Genomic DNA, 16,098 nt, shown 5'->3' with positions numbered 1-16,098 from the left:
ATGAACGGCTGGATCGGCTGCCAAGCACCCTCGCTTGGTTGTCACTAGTCAACTAATCCCATAAAATATGGGATTACTCATCAAAATTATGGAGCATGTCCATTCTCTTACCTAATTTTGTTTTGTTTTGTTTTTTTTTCCTCCTTACCTAATTTTGTTTTGTGTTTTTTTTTTTCCTCTTACCTAATTTTGTTGGATTTTCAATATTCATGTCGCGGGGCTCATTTGGCAATTGTGGAATCTAGCCTAAAATCACTTCCATCGTAGTGGCGACACTTGCCCACTCTCTTGTCCCTTGGCCTAATGGGAAGCAAAAATTAGATTAAACATGACACGAGGAGAGGAAGCCAAGTGGTGTCATTGACTCGGTGGATCTAACTAAGCTAATTCATCTTGGTAAAATATCTTCTTGCCCCTTTAACTATTTAATTTTTGTTTACTTAGTCCTCTAATTATCAATTGAATACGCATGCCCCTTTAACTAACCGAATGTTACTTATTTCATCCAATTACCATCTTCCATCCAGAACTTCGACGGAAAAGTTATGAGCTAACCCAAAAGAAGGGTAGTTTGGATATTTACTCCCAAACCCAAAAACACATCAAATCTGTATACAAACCACCGCCACCACCGTCGGACTTGAAGGAAAAGAGAGAGAGAGAGAGGAACCAACTACCGCCACTGCTGCCACCACCACCGACGCCCAAATTGTCGTCTCCTTTCCCCGATTCTATCCCCCTGTTCCTCTCTCCCCAAATTTCTGTTACACTACCGACCACCACCTACAGTCAACGAAACCACACTCTTGTACTCCATTTACACCTCAAATTACTCCCGAAACTTTCAGATCCTTAAATTTTTGATAGCTCATACTTCTCTCTCCCCTGATTACTTCTCTCTTTGATGCACACCCTAATATTGGTATCAATAAAGATTCTTCTTTTCTTCATTTCAATTTCAATTTCGTTTCTGCATCACCATCCTTATCGCTCCCCAGAGAAAAAAAATTGGGCAAAGAGATCACCTGAATGGTAAGCATCTGCTTGGATTTGGTCATGTTTTTCTTGCTAAATGCTCTTAGCTAGGGTTAAGAAAGCTCCAAATCATTTTTTGTCCGAATCTTTTAGAACCCCAAGTTTGTTAGGGCTTTGATTCTGGAGCGAAATTGGCATCCCATTTGTTCGGGGCTTGATTCCTTTAATTTCGAAAATCAAAGATTTTTTGCAAAATCATATAGTGGAACGATCAGTTTCGATGAGATCTCTGACCAAAGCTCCAATAATCCAGCACGAAACACCAGTGAATTGGATCGGCAAAGAAGGACTTCAAGGAATCACCTTGCGACGGCGAGAAAGGCGACTGTGGGACGACGACAACCATGGCATCAGACTGGCGACGGTGATGTGGGGGTGGGCGTCGGTGGTGGCGTTGCTCTTTGCCATTGTGCAGATATGGGGAAGAGAGAGAAGGAATATACATAGTGCAATGGTGGGTGAAAGACTAAAATACCCTCAGTTCTAATTTTTCTGTCCAAGTTTTGGATGGAAGATGTTAATTAGATGAAATATGTAACATTTGGTTAGTTAAAAGGGCATGCGTGTTCAATTGTTAGTTAAAGGACTAAGTAAAAAAAAAAAATTGAATAGTTTAAGGGACAAATACATATTTAACACTTCATGAAAAATATGAGTATTTTTTTGGTAAATAATATTGACACTCTAAAAATTATTGCAGGCACTCCAAAAATTGATGTAATTTCAAAGTCACTTTCCTTTATTTTTTGAAATATCTTCATCAATTTTTAGAATGTTAATATTATTTTCCTACTTTTTTATCGTAGAAATTAAAATCCTTTTAAAGGAAAAGCAAATTTTCCTGAATAAAGCAAAAAATATTCCACATAATTCTGGATTTGGGCCTGGCAAGTTGGTGGGCTTTCCATGAACCGAGCAGCTTGCGAGCTCGATTCGTTGAAGTTCGACTCGGCTTGTAAACGAGCCGAGTTCGAACTCGAGTTTTCGGCTAATAAACGAGCCGAGTAGAGCTAGGCTTGCTTGACAAAAGCTCGGTTTGTTAAGGGAGATTCAATTCGATTAAAAAAGTTCGTTTAGTTAATGACTAAGCTCAACTTATTAAGAGCTCAGCTCGTTAAAGCTCGAGCTGAATTCGACAAAACTCAAAACTCAGCTCGGGCTCAACTCGTTTGCAATCACAGGGCACAGGAGGCGCTTAAATTTATTTATTTTTGGAGTATAAAAATTAAGAGGAAAGTGAAAAATGAAATGGGAAGAAAAGGATGGCGGACGATGAAAAAGGAAATAGAATAATGTTGGAGGTGAGAAAGGAGACAAGAAATGTAATGCTTCGCTTCGCACCGAATTCGATTCGTCGGACCTATGGTTTTTTCCGAAACACTCTCTCTCTCTCTCTCTCTCTCTCAGAGGTACTGGCTCTCACATCCTTCTCTCTCTATAATCATCTCTGCACGTCTTGTGCATATTATACATACATACGTTTGTGTATCTATGTATAACCGTTCACAGATGTGCGAATTTTTCCTGTGATGTATTATACTTGGGCTATACTAGTTTTTTTTTTTTTGTGTGCGCGCGCGCGTTTATTGATCTCGTAAATCACTATTTGTGATTCTCTTCCTGGTAGTGATTTCTAATTAATTCGTTTTCTTTTGTATTACTAGTTATTTTGAAGGGCTGTTTTTTATTTTTTATTTTCGCAAATTTTGAAATTCTCATCCTTCGTTTTGGTTGTAGTTTGTGGTTTGTGGTTTGTGGTTTGAATATGAGATTTCTGGCACTGGCTGATATTATTTGTGTTCATTTATAGGTGTTCAGTACCATGATCAGGGTTTGATAATTGTCAAGAAAGTGCGAAATTTTGGCGATTCTGTATTTCTTTTTTAGGATTTGAAACAATTAGCAATGGGGTGGTTTAGAGCTGGGTCTAGTATCGCTAAGCTTGCCGTTAGGAGGACACTATCACAGGGAGGATCCTATGCGGCAAGATCGCGGGCCATCCAGGCCCAAAATCGTTATTTCCACACAACCCTTTGTAAATCCAAGGCACAAGAGGCACCTGTTCCCCGCCCTGTGCCTCTCTCTAAGTTAACTGACAGCTTCCTAGACGGGACTAGCAGTGTCTACCTTGAAGAGCTCCAGAGGGCTTGGGAGGAAGATCCCAATAGTGTTGACGAATCATGGGACAACTTTTTCAGAAACTTTGTTGGTCAGGCAGCCACGTTGCCTGGAATTTCGGGCCAGACCATTCAAGAGAGCATGCGGTTGTTGTTGCTTGTGAGGGCTTACCAAGTTTATGGTCACATGAAAGCCAAGTTGGATCCATTGAGTTTGGAGGAGAGGGAAATTCCGGACGACTTAGACCCAGCCCTTTATGGGTTCACAGAAGCCGATCTTGATAGGGAGTTCTTCGTAGGAGTGTGGAGGATGTCTGGGTTTTTGTCCGAAAACCGTCCAGTGCAAACCCTGAGAGCAATATTGACCCGGCTTGAGCAGGCTTATTGTGGGACCATTGGGTATGAATACATGCACATCGCGGATCGCGAGAAATGTAACTGGTTGAGAGACAAGATTGAGACGCCAACACCAATGCAGTACAATCGGCAGCGGCGCGAGGTTATGCTTGATCGTCTCATATGGAGCTCGCAGTTTGAGAACTTTTTGGCAGCTAAGTGGACTGCAGCAAAGAGATTTGGTCTAGAGGGGGGTGAGACTTTAATTCCTGGAATGAAGGAGATGTTTGACAGGGCAGCTGATCTTGGGGTTGAGAGCATTGTCATTGGAATGTCTCATAGAGGAAGGTTGAATGTTTTGGGTAACGTCGTTCGGAAACCACTTCAGCAGATATTTAGTGAATTCAGTGGGGGCACAAGGCCTGTGGATGAAGTTGGTCTTTACACAGGCACTGGTGATGTCAAGTATCACTTGGGTACTTCTTATGATAGGCCAACTAGGGGTGGGAAGAGGCTTCACTTGTCTTTGGTTGCAAACCCAAGTCATTTGGAAGCTGTAGATCCAGTTGTTGTTGGGAAAACTAGAGCTAAACAGTATTACTCCCACGATGGGGATAGGACAAAGAATATAGGAGTTTTAATTCATGGGGATGGTAGCTTTGCAGGGCAGGGTGTTGTATATGAGACGCTTCATCTTAGTGCACTTCCGAATTACACTACCGGGGGGACTATACACATTGTGGTGAATAATCAAGTTGCCTTCACTACGGATCCAAGGGCTGGAAGATCTTCTCAGTATTGTACTGATGTTGCCAAAGCGTTGAATGCCCCCATCTTTCACGTCAATGGCGATGATTTGGAAGCAGTTGTTCACGTTTGTGAACTTGCAGCAGAGTGGCGCCAGACATTCCATTCGGATGTTGTGGTCGACATAGTGTGTTACCGTAGATTTGGTCACAATGAGATTGATGAACCGTCTTTCACGCAGCCCAAAATGTACAAGGTTAGGCTTACTGTATTTTTAGTCCAGGTCTCTATTCCTTATCCACTCTTGTTGTACTTTGGGTTGCAAGCTTTTGGTGCTTTTCTATTTCTTTTTGGCTATTTTATTTATGCTACTTTTGTTTGCGTTCTTCTTTACTCATTTGACTTTCTTTAATTTGTATTATATGTTTGGCTGTGATTAGCATATATTTCATGTTTCTAATGGATGGTTGCTAATAGGTCATCCGGGAGCACCCCTCAGCGCTACAAATTTACGAACAGAAACTTTTAGAATCTGGTCAGGTGACAAAGGAAGACATTGATAAGTTGCATGACAAGGTCAATAGAATTCTTAACGAAGAATACATGGCCAGCAAAGATTATGTGCCTAAAAGAAGGGACTGGCTTTCAGCTTTTTGGGCAGGATACAAGTCTCCAGAACAGATTTCGCGTGTCCGAAACACTGGGTGTGTTGTCTGTGTTTTCCGGTTTTAAATTCCTATGTGCACCTGTTTGTTTTGTTGGAGTAATAGTGAAGCGATCTATAATCTCATTGGATTAAGTAATTCTGTCAGATTAACAGGGAGGGGATGAATAGTACCACATCGCCAAGGTGTTGCATATCCCATGTTTTATGGGATATCTAGCTGACGGATACTTCATCCTAGTCCTGGAATGTTCCAACCAAAAAAGAGATATATGATCCCGTTTGGATTTATTGTCCAATTAATTTCTTTAACGCGGAGAATGGACAAACAAATGGGGTCAGTAAGTTTTGTAACCATATCTCTTTGCTTAATGTATTAAGCTGTTCTGCAGAGTCAAGCCAGAGATTTTGAAGACTGTTGGCAAAGCAATCACTACCCTTCCGGAAAATTTTAAGCCTCACAAAGGAGTGAAGAAGATTTTTGGAGAGCGTGCTAAGATGATTGAAACAGGGGAAGGAGTTGATTGGGCAGTCGCTGAAGCACTTGCTTTTGCCACATTACTTGTTGAGGGAAATCATGTCAGGTTAAGTGGTCAAGATGTTGAGAGAGGTACGTTTAGTCACAGGCATTCTGTACTTCATGATCAGGAAAGTGGGGAGATATACTGTCCTTTGGACCATGTTGTCATGAACCAAGATCCAGAGATGTTTACTGTCAGCAACAGGTAAGTTCTATTGGTATTTATTCTGCCAACTCATGTATTGTATTCCAATATTATTCTTGTCTACTTTATTATTTCTTGTCTGAATTTTAAAGATCTTTTGATGTACTATGTTTGTTTGATTGGAAGAATGAATTGTTGGTGATAGGAATTAGTTAGTTATATCAGTTCATCATTGTTATTTCCTTTGTGTCTGTTATTATTATTTTGCCTTTTGGTGAATAAAGCCATTAATAAATATATGGCCACCATGAACCTAAGGTTATAGGTGGAAGGAAACATTTTATATCTTTATATTTAGCTCATTTTTGGGAATTTTTGTGCTTTTGTCAGTTGCTCCCTAATTCTTTTGAATTTCTGCAAGGAAAGTGCTGACCACAACCTACTAGTTGGTGGATAAGGGGCAAAATGGTTGTTCAATGTGAAGATTGCATTGAAATTTGTGAAGTATGTAGCAAAGTTTCAATATATTTGGCATTATTTGCACCGTAACCACTGCCCAGTGCGGGGTTTCTAAAAAGGAAGTTATGGGATGGAAGAGTTTCATTATCTCTATGAAATACGTGATCCCAATCCTTTCTAGAACATTGTTCCTTCTGTATTTTTTTTTTTTTCCTGATACTGTTATTTATTGACCACGAGTTCAGCCCTTCAATGTAGCACTAGTAAGTTGCAGTAGAGAAAATTGTTTGTTGTTAAGGCTGTCCGTGTCTCAACTTTTTATGAGCTCTGACATGGTGCAATTTTATTCTTATATGATATATGACGAGGTTTTCCCAGATTTAATAGCCATTTTTTGTTTTTTGTTTTTTTCGAATTTTACAGCTCTCTTTCTGAATTTGGTGTTCTGGGATTTGAATTGGGTTATTCGATGGAAAATCCAAATGCGCTGGTAATGTGGGAAGCCCAATTTGGTGATTTTGCTAATGGAGCTCAGGTGATATTCGACCAGTTCGTGAGTAGTGGGGAGGCCAAGTGGTTGCGTCAAACTGGGCTTGTTGTCTTGCTACCTCATGGTTATGATGGCCAAGGCCCTGAACATTCAAGTGCACGGTTGGAGCGATTCCTTCAGGTATTGCAATCTCAGTTTTCATCATCTGCTGTGTACAGGCCACTTTTTGTTTGTCCACTCATGAGTCTCTCTCTCTCTCTCTCTCTCTCTCTCTCTCTCTCTCTCTCTCTCTCTCCTTAATGTGTAATTTTTATGCCTTTCTTAATTCATTTGACATCAGTGTGCACTTATATCCCTCAGAATCAGGGCGTGAAATTCTCAAAAGACGACAATTCTAAATTGAATAGCTTCATATGAAATAATCGCTACAGATATTTTACCCTCTATGCATTTTCTTATTGTGTCTTTCTGCAAGCAAGCATGGTGTTAAACACCCATCTTTTAAGTATCCTTGTCTGTGATACTTGCTTTGCTAAGGATGCTGTTTGATTTTTGATTGGTATTGTGTTTCGAATCCTGTTGCTCTAACGGAATCCTATAAACTTTGATTTCAGATGAGTGATGATAATCCTTATGTAATACCAGAAATGGATCCAACGCTCAGAAAGCAAATCCAAGAATGCAATTGGCAAGTTGTGAATGTGACAACTCCAGCAAATTATTTCCATGTGCTCCGGCGTCAAGTGGGTGCAGCTTATTTAATTACGAATGTCTTCTAGCATACTGACGAATTGTTTTCGAGTTATTTTTTTTGTGTGCCGACTATATCCGGTTGTCTTATATACTATCTTTATATCCTAGATACATAGGGAATTCCGTAAACCTCTGATTGTGATGTCTCCAAAGAACTTGCTTCGACACAAGGAATGCAAATCAAATCTGTCTGAATTTGATGATGTCCAAGGCCACCCAGGTTTTGACAAGCAGGGCACCAGATTTAAGCGTCTCATAAAGGATCAGAATGACCACTCAGATCTTGAAGAGAATATCAGACGTCTAGTTCTTTGTTCCGGAAAGGTGCGTGGCATACTTTTCATTGGTGTTTTTTTCCTTCTTTTTCTAATTTTTGATTTTCCCAATACATATTCTTTGGTATTTCCAAAAAACAATGGATGTCATTGGACGCCCATTAGGTCTTCCTTAAACTCGTCTGACCAAAACTTTCACAGGGATGTGTTGTAAAATACATGCACATTATGATATTATCTACTTCATTGCTTTCTGGATTCCAAGAATAACTATTTGGTTGGCTTTCATTTCCGTAGGTTCTTTTGCTTGTACAAAGTGCTGCCTCAATCATTTTTGTATACCATTTTGCAGGTTTACTATGAGCTTGATGAGAAGAGGAGGAAAGTCGATGGCAAGGACGTCGCAATATGTAGGGTGGAACAGCTTTGCCCCTTCCCGTATGACCTCGTTCAGCGTGAGCTGAAGCGATATCCAAGTATGTATTCGAAACTTGTAATTGATATACTTTGACAGGAACAAGGACCCTACCTAGTTTTTCTTTTTGTCCTTGGGTTAAACCAGAAGCTATTCTTTCCAGAGCACCGCTTTTATTTTCTTCTGTGATTCCGTTAATAATGGTGACATTTATACACCGCCTTTTATATTTAGATTACATCACACCCTTTTGAGTCCCCATGTCAAGAAAGCATTCCTCCATGTTGAAATCGGAAGATGCGTGTATCTTATCACAGTTTTACATAGTAACTTTTGTGTGGAGCCAGATACTCTCTGGCTCTGTTAATTATGATGCCAACGCCAAGATTCTTGTTGGTAACTTCAAAAAAGAGACCTGAAAACAACAATCTGGTTGGCACTGCTTCTGAATTTTGGCTTATGGCCCAGCTACAATTTGCAGAAATGTTGCAACTTTTTAGAAGCTTTATCTTTTCCCCTTATGGCTTATGCTTTTCAATAGTAACCTTGTAACATGAGTTTGGGTGCTACTATCACCTCGTATTTCCCATGAACATTGTAACATGAGTTTGGCTTATGCTCTTCAAAATTGGTAAATCTTCCTCTTCGGTGGGTTTAGTGATGCAGTAGGTTTAAGGGTATGTATGTCATTTTGACTCCTTCGTAGTATAGGGTCTATAAATAGGAGTCTAGAGTGCTCATTAGGGAGCTTTTGGATTATTAAGAATATTGAATCTATTGATTGAGACATAGTTTCTCTCTCTACCCTTTGGGGTTTATTCCCTTGAATGAGATTTTGATATCTTTTTTTGAATCTTGGATTCCTTTTGATATTTTGATTGCATCATTCAGTTAAAATTGTTTGCTGTGAAAATGTCCTCTTTTTTTTGCATGAAAATGTGTATATTTGAATTTGGACTGTTTTATTTGCTGTGTGGCTAAGTAGCTCTCCATCTTTGTTGCAAATCTTTCAGATGCGGAGGTTGTCTGGTGCCAGGAAGAGCCAATGAACATGGGCGCCTATCAGTATATAGCACCACGCCTTGGCACCACAATGAAAGCACTTGGCAGGGGTGGTACGGACGACGTGAAATATGTTGGACGTGCTCCTTCTGCTGCCACAGCCACCGGGTTTCAGCAACACCACGTGAAGGAGCAGACCGAACTGGTTCAGAAAGCCTTGCAGCCTGAACCCATCAATTATCCATTCTAAACCCCTTCCCTACCGATCAAAACCTGTTTTTTCATTTACTGATTGGTGGATGAAAGATTGTGTTGCAATCTGAAACTTTTCTAGCTGGAGAAGAGACAATAAACCGGGTTTATTTTATTTTATTGTGTTAGATTCCTTGTTTGCTCGTTTTGGCACAAGCTGAGAATCGGTAATTTACCGTTTAGAACATGATATCATAGAATAAAATTTTGATGAAATTCATTTAAAAGGTTCTGATGGGGATGTTCTGGGCTATCCTATTGAAACCCAGTTTATCGGCAAAGGTTATTTGGAACTGGCCTTATTTTATCTGTGCAAATGAAGTCGACGGTCAAAACTTTACAGCTTTGCATGAACTTATCTGTGCAATAAAGAGTGACCATTTTTGTGCTCCTCCTGAAGCCTGCCAAATTTTGATGGTCTCTTATTTGAGCCTTAACGTGATGCAAAATGAGACTCATTACGGTTTTATTTGTCAAATTGAGCTCTCTTTATTTGTAAGGATGTGCTTGTTGCCCGTGCCAAAAATTAGGATGATCCGGTATTAGTAAGGCTTAGTCGAAAACTTCTCTTGGGAAAAATTAACAGTCAGGGTCAGCACATTACTCATGTGACAATCATGCTTTGTCCAGATGGACTGTGACTTTTGATCAACTTGAGTTTTTGCATCGATAATAAACACATCAAGACCTACAAAACAAAATGAACGGCTCAAATAATCTAATAAGACTGTGATCAGCTTTATGTCAGATGGGAACATATGAGAGGCTATTTGATTGCATGTGTAATAGTCACACCCTCTCGTGGTGGGTGGACCCCATTGGTAATTATTCAATGTCCATGGGGTACTGTCATGTGGTGCTTCAAATTATTTCTCAATCACACATTTGTGTGGTTTCCATTACAAAGTATGTAGAGCCCACAAATGTGTTGTAAATAAAAGTTTGAGGCACCGTAATGTGATACCTCAAGTGTACAAAATAATTATTCCAACTTAAGAGAATTTCATCCTCTTATTCTACGTGGCGTAGCGTAACAGTCACCCAAAAAAATTGCTAATGAGAATGGGTGAACACTTCTGGTGCTTCTAGTATGTTTTGTTACTTCCCCGTCTGTGTTTATTGGTCCATTTTCAACATTCATTTCTTTGTTTTAAATTGCCTATATCTTTTAATTCATAATAGGTTTTATGCTTTGAGAATTTTGTATAATGGAACTAATTGAGATTTACGGAGTATCAAATAAGATTCATATGATATGTTTTTAAAAATTCATATTAAAATGTATGTACAAAATTTTAAGGTATGTGAAATAGTAAAAATGGACAATCAAACATGGATGGGATCTTGATCAATAGCTTTGCTTCGGTTTTACTTGTGCTCCTTGCAACTGGTCAAAGAGATTATGTAACGACCCGTGCCAGCAGATCTGCTAACCCTTAGCATAACCACGTGGATTACAGGTTAACCTAGAGTTAATAGTAGCTAGCCAGCATTATTACCATTTACTTTTCACTTGAAGTTCCGACTTTACAGGTTGAGCCTCCAAAATTGGTTGAGGCGTGCGTAAACTCTATGTTTGCTTTAGATCTTAAAATCCAATCTCTCTCTTTGCGAACGATTCTTAATAAATTCTTTCTCCAATTATTATTCTCATTTGTCTATCTCTCTCGTTATTTCAACAACCGCCCTCAAACTTTGTCTCTCTCTCTCTCTCCCTCGTTATTTCAAAAACTGCCCTCAAAACTCAATTCAAACGAGTCTTAGGAAGAGATGGGAGACATGGGGCTCAACCCCTTCTCAGTAGTCTCCAACCCTCACCTTCCACCCATTAGGCAACTTGCAGTTTCTACCTTGGGAATAGGAAAGTTAGAATGTGACTTTTTGGTTGTGAATCCCAGTTTTTAGATGGAGAAAGTTTGACAATATCACCAAAGACTGACTCCTCACTTTGAAAAATTGAGAATTAGAATTGTGTCCCCACCCTTCACTTCGGTCCGTGAGCAATCAAATCACACCCAATCTATATTGAGAAAAATGTTGGCTTGGGGCCCTACATTTGCTTTGTTTTTGATGACTTTCATCCTTACAATAATACCATTTCCATCCTTGTTTGGTGGCCCGAATGTTACTATAATGACCTCGGAAAAGTGTCCCATTATTATCTACTACTATTTCTTTCTTTCTTTTTTTCGGACGTTCGGGGTTGTTCGGGTCAGTTTACGCGAATTTTTTATGATTCTCTCCACACCCTAAGCAGGAAACATAGAATTCACAAGAAATTACTCGTTGCGATATGACCTTGAAAATTGAATTTTTGTCAATTGTGTGAAGAGCAAATCCACCAACCAATCGAACCAACTGTTGGGACCATTATGTGCTAGTGTTTCTTCTCGTGCTTGACCTTGAGCTTGTTATTAGACTGGGTCTGAGTTTAAGTAAAAAAGACCAAAGAAAATGAGGTCAATGGGCACTGGATTTGCGGAGGGATTAGGGAATTAGTTTTTGTTTGTTAGCTTATGTCTACCGCACCTCCGCGCTAATTAGCTGAATCTACCCGCCACCTACTCCGCCACTTCTTTCCCGCTTTCTAATTACAAAAATGGATTCTTTTGAATTTGGGTATGAACCGAATAGATTGTAGGTCCAAGACAGAGCACCTCTATCTGACAAATTTTTGGGTGCAGGTAGGATACCACACACGTAGTACTCTGTTGGCGATCTGAACCGTTCAAACGTGTCTTGGACGGTCCGGATTTTAGAAAGAGAAAAAAAGGAGAGAGGGTGGTGGGGTGAGGGGAGAGAGAGAGAGAATATTATCGGAACCATCCAAAATACGTTCGAACGGTCTAGATCGCCGACGGATACCACCACGTGTAAGGATGGAACCAGGATTTTACCCTAGTAGTGGCGAAATGTATACTAAAAAAATTTAGTGGTGGCGAGACTATATAAGTTGGGCATAAATTTTTTTTTACATATAATAATTGCATTTTTTAAAATTCTTATCGTGGCGGTCGCCGCTACTAAACCCCCCTTGATCCCATCCTTGACCACGTGGTACCCACTCGGCACCCAAAAACCTCTCGTGCCAAAAACCTCTCGTGAAACTGAGTTTGATTTGTGCTCACTTGGGAGGAACATTTTGAACTCACTCGGTTGATTAAATTCACCGACATTCACCCTATTTTGTCCTCAAAGATCCTAAATAGATTGATTTGTGTTGGCAAAATAGTTTTAGAATGTACGTTGGTTTGTTCAAAATCATTTCGGAGCGAATAAAAATTGACTTCATTAATCTCCATTTAATTAATTGGTTAAAGAAAGTCAATAAAGATTATATTTTTACTTATTTTTCTTAGAGTTGTGTCTATTCATTGACACTTGTTCGGATGAATAATTGTGTATCTTTCCCATTGTGACTATTTGGAATAGTCACGAACACTACTATATAAATGGGTTTTCATCATTTTTTTAAAATATATATTACAAAATAGTTTCTTGGATTGATTTTCTATATTCATGCATGTGAGTCTTGAGTCGTCACATGAGAGAGTCCAAAACTCTAATTGCTTCGCTAGGCATATCGATGGTAGTCTTACTTCGGTGGGATTTCGATTATTGTATATTGGGAGATAGACGTCTAAAGAATTCATAAGCAACGTAGCAGGGACAAATTTGTCTTGAGAACATAGCATCTAACGCTAGCCTTGACCATTTTTCATACAAATTTCAAGTTCTATCTTATTAGGATTTTGTCAATTATGATTCGATCGTTCTTACTTCTCAGTATCACAGTAAAGCAAAAACGAATACATATTTCCTAATAGATTCGGTGGTCAAAATCTGAGACTTAAAGACAATATGTTATTGCTCCTCCCGAGTCTCTGGCCGGAAACATTCTATGTGGTGTCAATTCTTGTCGAAATTAATCGAGGTACGCGGGTCACATACTGAGTTATCCCCACACACATAATAAAAAAATGCTCAAGCTCCACTCGTGTGGGTATAAATATATCACTATTTTTTCCACTTGGGTGTTTCGTTTTTCACCAATCCAATTACCTGAGCTTCTCTTCCACATTTCCCAAAACGGCCAAACCCTCCAATTCCAAATTCCTAAAACTAACTGTGAGTCTGTATTCTCCTCTTCCATTGTTGAGTTGAGTTGGGTTCCCTTAGCTAAGCCCATGGCCATGAATTCAAGAACAAGCACAGAGTACTTGATTCCAAAGAAATGGCAGGAAATGGAGATCAGTAGCCCTGAGAAACCCAAGATTTCAACTGAAAATAAACTCAGGATCAACAACAAGTCGTCGGTCTCTATCTCTGTCTCTGTCTCTGTTCTGTACTACATCTCCAGAAATGGCCACCTCGATCATCCCCATTTCATGGAAGTTCCTCTCTCTTCTTCCCACGGACTCTATCTCAGAGGTAATATATATACCCATATCTACCTCACATAATTTGATACATAATGTGTATGTATACGAGATTTCTCTCTCTCTCTCTCTCTCTCTCTCTCTCTCTGTGGTAGGACTCTAAACAATTTTGGGTTTTTTTTTCTTCCTACTTTTCAGATGTGATAAACAGGTTAAACTTTCTCAGAGGTAAAGGCATGGCGAGCATGTATTCATGGTCTTCAAAAAGGTAAAATTCTGGTTTCTTTGGTCCCCTGGAAAACAGAGGAAAAAGGAAGGAAAATATTTGAATGCAAAATTTCCCATGGGCTTGATAAATTCGTTTTATTTTCTGGCAAGCGTTGTACCGTGAGTTGGGATTGTTGACTGGTGAATTACTCTCCGTTCCGTTAAGATTCTTATATTTTAGATATTTATTTTTTTATTTTACGAAACAGATCATTTTCTCATGATACATAATTTGTAACTCAAAAAATAAATATTTATTAGTATTTCTCTTAACGGAACGGGCCTTGAGGGTTTGGAGAATTGCCGAAGTAAGGATCCAAGGAGTGTTTCGCTTGGAATTTCGAAGCAACCTAGCAGAGTTTTTGGTTAGTTTGATTTAACAATCCGGCTTGGTCAATCTGCTACATTATCTAGAGGCTGAGCCAGAATTTTATATTTGTTAAAAAATTGAACAATATATAGCAGTTTGTAGCAAATTACAAACAAATATTGGGCGTAAAGTACAAATAGAAATCAAAGGTGGTGGGCAGGGTCAAGTAACCTCACTTGTCTTAGTCATTCTGCCCACATCCTTATCCGGAAATGGCGGGGTGGACTCTTTGCACCGACATGAGTTGTCTTGAATAGCGGATATATCTGAATTAAAATCTCAAAAATACCGTTTAGTCTACCTTTATCTTCTAGTTGTATGTAGGAGTAATAATTCTTATCAATGCATGATGCATCCTTGTTTCATATTTTATCCGTTTCATAATGTTTGTGCGGTCTATAAAATAAAAACTTAAGTATAATACAATTTTTGCAAAAAAAATTCAAAAATTTACTAAATATTAAATGAGTTTTTTTAATTTACGAAAAAAGTTTGAATTTTTCATTGGAAGTTTGAATTTTAAAACGGATGAAGTATAATTGATGCATCTTGCTATTGCATAATTTTCTTACAATGCATCCATCCATGTGAGTGTAGGAGCTACAGAAACGGATTCGTGTGGCACGATCTGTCGGAGAACGACCTAATACATCCGACACACGGCACCGCCGAATACGTCCTCAAAGGATCAGAGCTTCTCAGAACCTCTTCAAGCTTCAGGTACCCCGAAAACACAAGAACGTTGGAAACCGTACCGGAAGCAAAACTCTCCGGCGAAAATCGCAGCTTCCCGGGGACGATCAGGAGAAGAAACCGGTCGTGGAGTTCCTTCGACGAGTCGCAAGAGTACAGAGTCTACAGCGGAGAACTCGCCGGGAAATCCGCCGCCGCCGCCGACGCGTCGACACAAACAGGCGACGATCGGAGATTACGAACGGGTGGCGAAGAGTGTGGAGAGACGACCATGGAGTTGAGCAGAGGGTCTTCTTCGATTTCTAGTTCGGAGGTTATTCTGGGGGGCGTGATGAGTGGATCGAGAGCCGTTGATGTTTCTGGGGAGATTGGAGATCGGACGGTTAGTAGAGAGCATCACAGTGGGAGGATGAAGGCTTCGCGCGTTCTGATGCAGTTGGTTAGTTGTGGGTCCGTGTCGGTCAAGACTCGTGGATTGTGAGTTAAGGCTTTAGCTCTCGTTTGATAACTGTGATATAATAGATGGATGAGATTCGTAAGGAGATGAGATTATGATTGAAATTGATAATGAAAAAGGATTAGTAATGAGTATGTTTGTTTGTGATGGAATTAGATGATGAGATTATTAATATCATGTTTGTTTGAGATAGGATTAGATGATAAGATTTGATTGATAGAAGGGATTAGTAATGAGAATGTGTTGGGGTTGAATTGGGATTAGTAATACCATTTCCCCCGAGGTATTCATAATACCTCTTAAAATCCACCTTACTAGTCCCAAGGGACTAATAGTCCTAACCCATTTTGAATTACCAAACAAAAAATTGGTAGTCCAATTGCAAGGTCTAATAAGTTTATCAAACGGGGCCTAAAAGTTCTGTCCCGAAAACCCCTATGTCTATGTGCTAAAGAATTTTTCGGTCATTAGATTGTGCGATTATTTATTTTAACAACCGAAAAATTCCTTGGTACAGAGGCGCGTGAATTTTTGGCATAGAAAATCCTCCCTCATGAGCTAACAGTGCAAAATCAAAAGCAAACCAAAATTGTAGTGCTATGTCCGTAAACTTGAATAGTAAATTTGCTACATTATTTTGGTGTAGCTATCTCATTCTTCAACCTTGAATAGTGATTTGTCACTCGTCAAATTGTCGCATCATCAATTAAACTATTCACGAT

The 16,098-nt window shown here is 39.4% G+C and overlaps 2 protein-coding genes across 7 annotated transcripts; both read left to right on the top strand.

Annotated features, from left to right (window-relative positions):
* Positions 1-593: 593 nt before the first annotated feature.
* LOC131300011 (uncharacterized) lies at positions 594-9,437 on the top strand. Of its 5 annotated transcripts, XM_058325636.1 has the most exons (10): positions 594-1,032; positions 1,289-1,489; positions 2,846-4,491; positions 4,713-4,939; positions 5,292-5,624; positions 6,447-6,693; positions 7,128-7,256; positions 7,375-7,590; positions 7,894-8,017; positions 8,970-9,437. In XM_058325636.1, exons 3-10 carry the CDS (start codon positions 2,941-2,943, stop codon positions 9,206-9,208), a joined length of 3,066 nt encoding a protein of 1,021 aa, XP_058181619.1. In that variant the 5' UTR covers positions 594-1,032; positions 1,289-1,489; positions 2,846-2,940; the 3' UTR covers positions 9,209-9,437. The 5 variants fall into 5 exon arrangements, with proteins under 5 accessions (XP_058181619.1, XP_058181620.1, XP_058181618.1 ...); XM_058325637.1 differs by lacking the exon at positions 1,289-1,489 and having other exon boundaries at positions 639-1,032; XM_058325635.1 differs by lacking the exons at positions 594-1,032; positions 1,289-1,489 and adding an exon at positions 2,279-2,444.
* Positions 9,438-13,240: 3,803 nt separating this feature from the next.
* Positions 13,241-15,840, top strand: LOC131300856 (protein SOSEKI 5-like). Of its 2 annotated transcripts, XM_058326866.1 has the most exons (4): positions 13,241-13,641; positions 13,788-13,857; positions 14,824-15,418; positions 15,795-15,840. In XM_058326866.1, exons 1-3 carry the CDS (start codon positions 13,398-13,400, stop codon positions 15,398-15,400), a joined length of 891 nt encoding a protein of 296 aa, XP_058182849.1. In that variant the 5' UTR covers positions 13,241-13,397; the 3' UTR covers positions 15,401-15,418; positions 15,795-15,840. The 2 variants fall into 2 exon arrangements, with proteins under 2 accessions (XP_058182849.1, XP_058182848.1); XM_058326865.1 differs by lacking the exon at positions 15,795-15,840 and having other exon boundaries at positions 14,824-15,528.
* Positions 15,841-16,098: the final 258 nt, after the last annotated feature.

The sequence above is a fragment of the Rhododendron vialii genome, chromosome 9a (genome assembly GCF_030253575.1).
Source record: "Rhododendron vialii isolate Sample 1 chromosome 9a, ASM3025357v1".
In the NCBI taxonomy this organism is placed as follows: domain Eukaryota; kingdom Viridiplantae; phylum Streptophyta; class Magnoliopsida; order Ericales; family Ericaceae; genus Rhododendron; species Rhododendron vialii.
Note: the sequence above shows the minus strand (reverse complement) of the source record. Positions and strands in the feature narration are given on the sequence as shown.

Bases quoted from the DNA above. Each gene is read 5' to 3' on its own strand.
- LOC131300011 (XM_058325636.1), top strand. From the start codon at position 2,941: ATGGGGTGGTTTAGAGCTGGGTCTAGTATCGCTAAGCTTGCCGTTAGG. The intron at 4,492-4,712 runs GTTAGGCTTACT...GGTTGCTAATAG, and splicing joins CGCAGCCCAAAATGTACAAG to GTCATCCGGGAGCACCCCTC. The intron at 4,940-5,291 runs GTGTGTTGTCTG...GCTGTTCTGCAG, and splicing joins TCGCGTGTCCGAAACACTGG to AGTCAAGCCAGAGATTTTGA.
- LOC131300856 (XM_058326866.1), top strand. From the start codon at position 13,398: ATGGCCATGAATTCAAGAACAAGCACAGAGTACTTGATTCCAAAGAAA. The intron at 13,642-13,787 runs GTAATATATATA...CCTACTTTTCAG, and splicing joins CCACGGACTCTATCTCAGAG to ATGTGATAAACAGGTTAAAC. The intron at 13,858-14,823 runs GTAAAATTCTGG...ATGTGAGTGTAG, and splicing joins TATTCATGGTCTTCAAAAAG to GAGCTACAGAAACGGATTCG.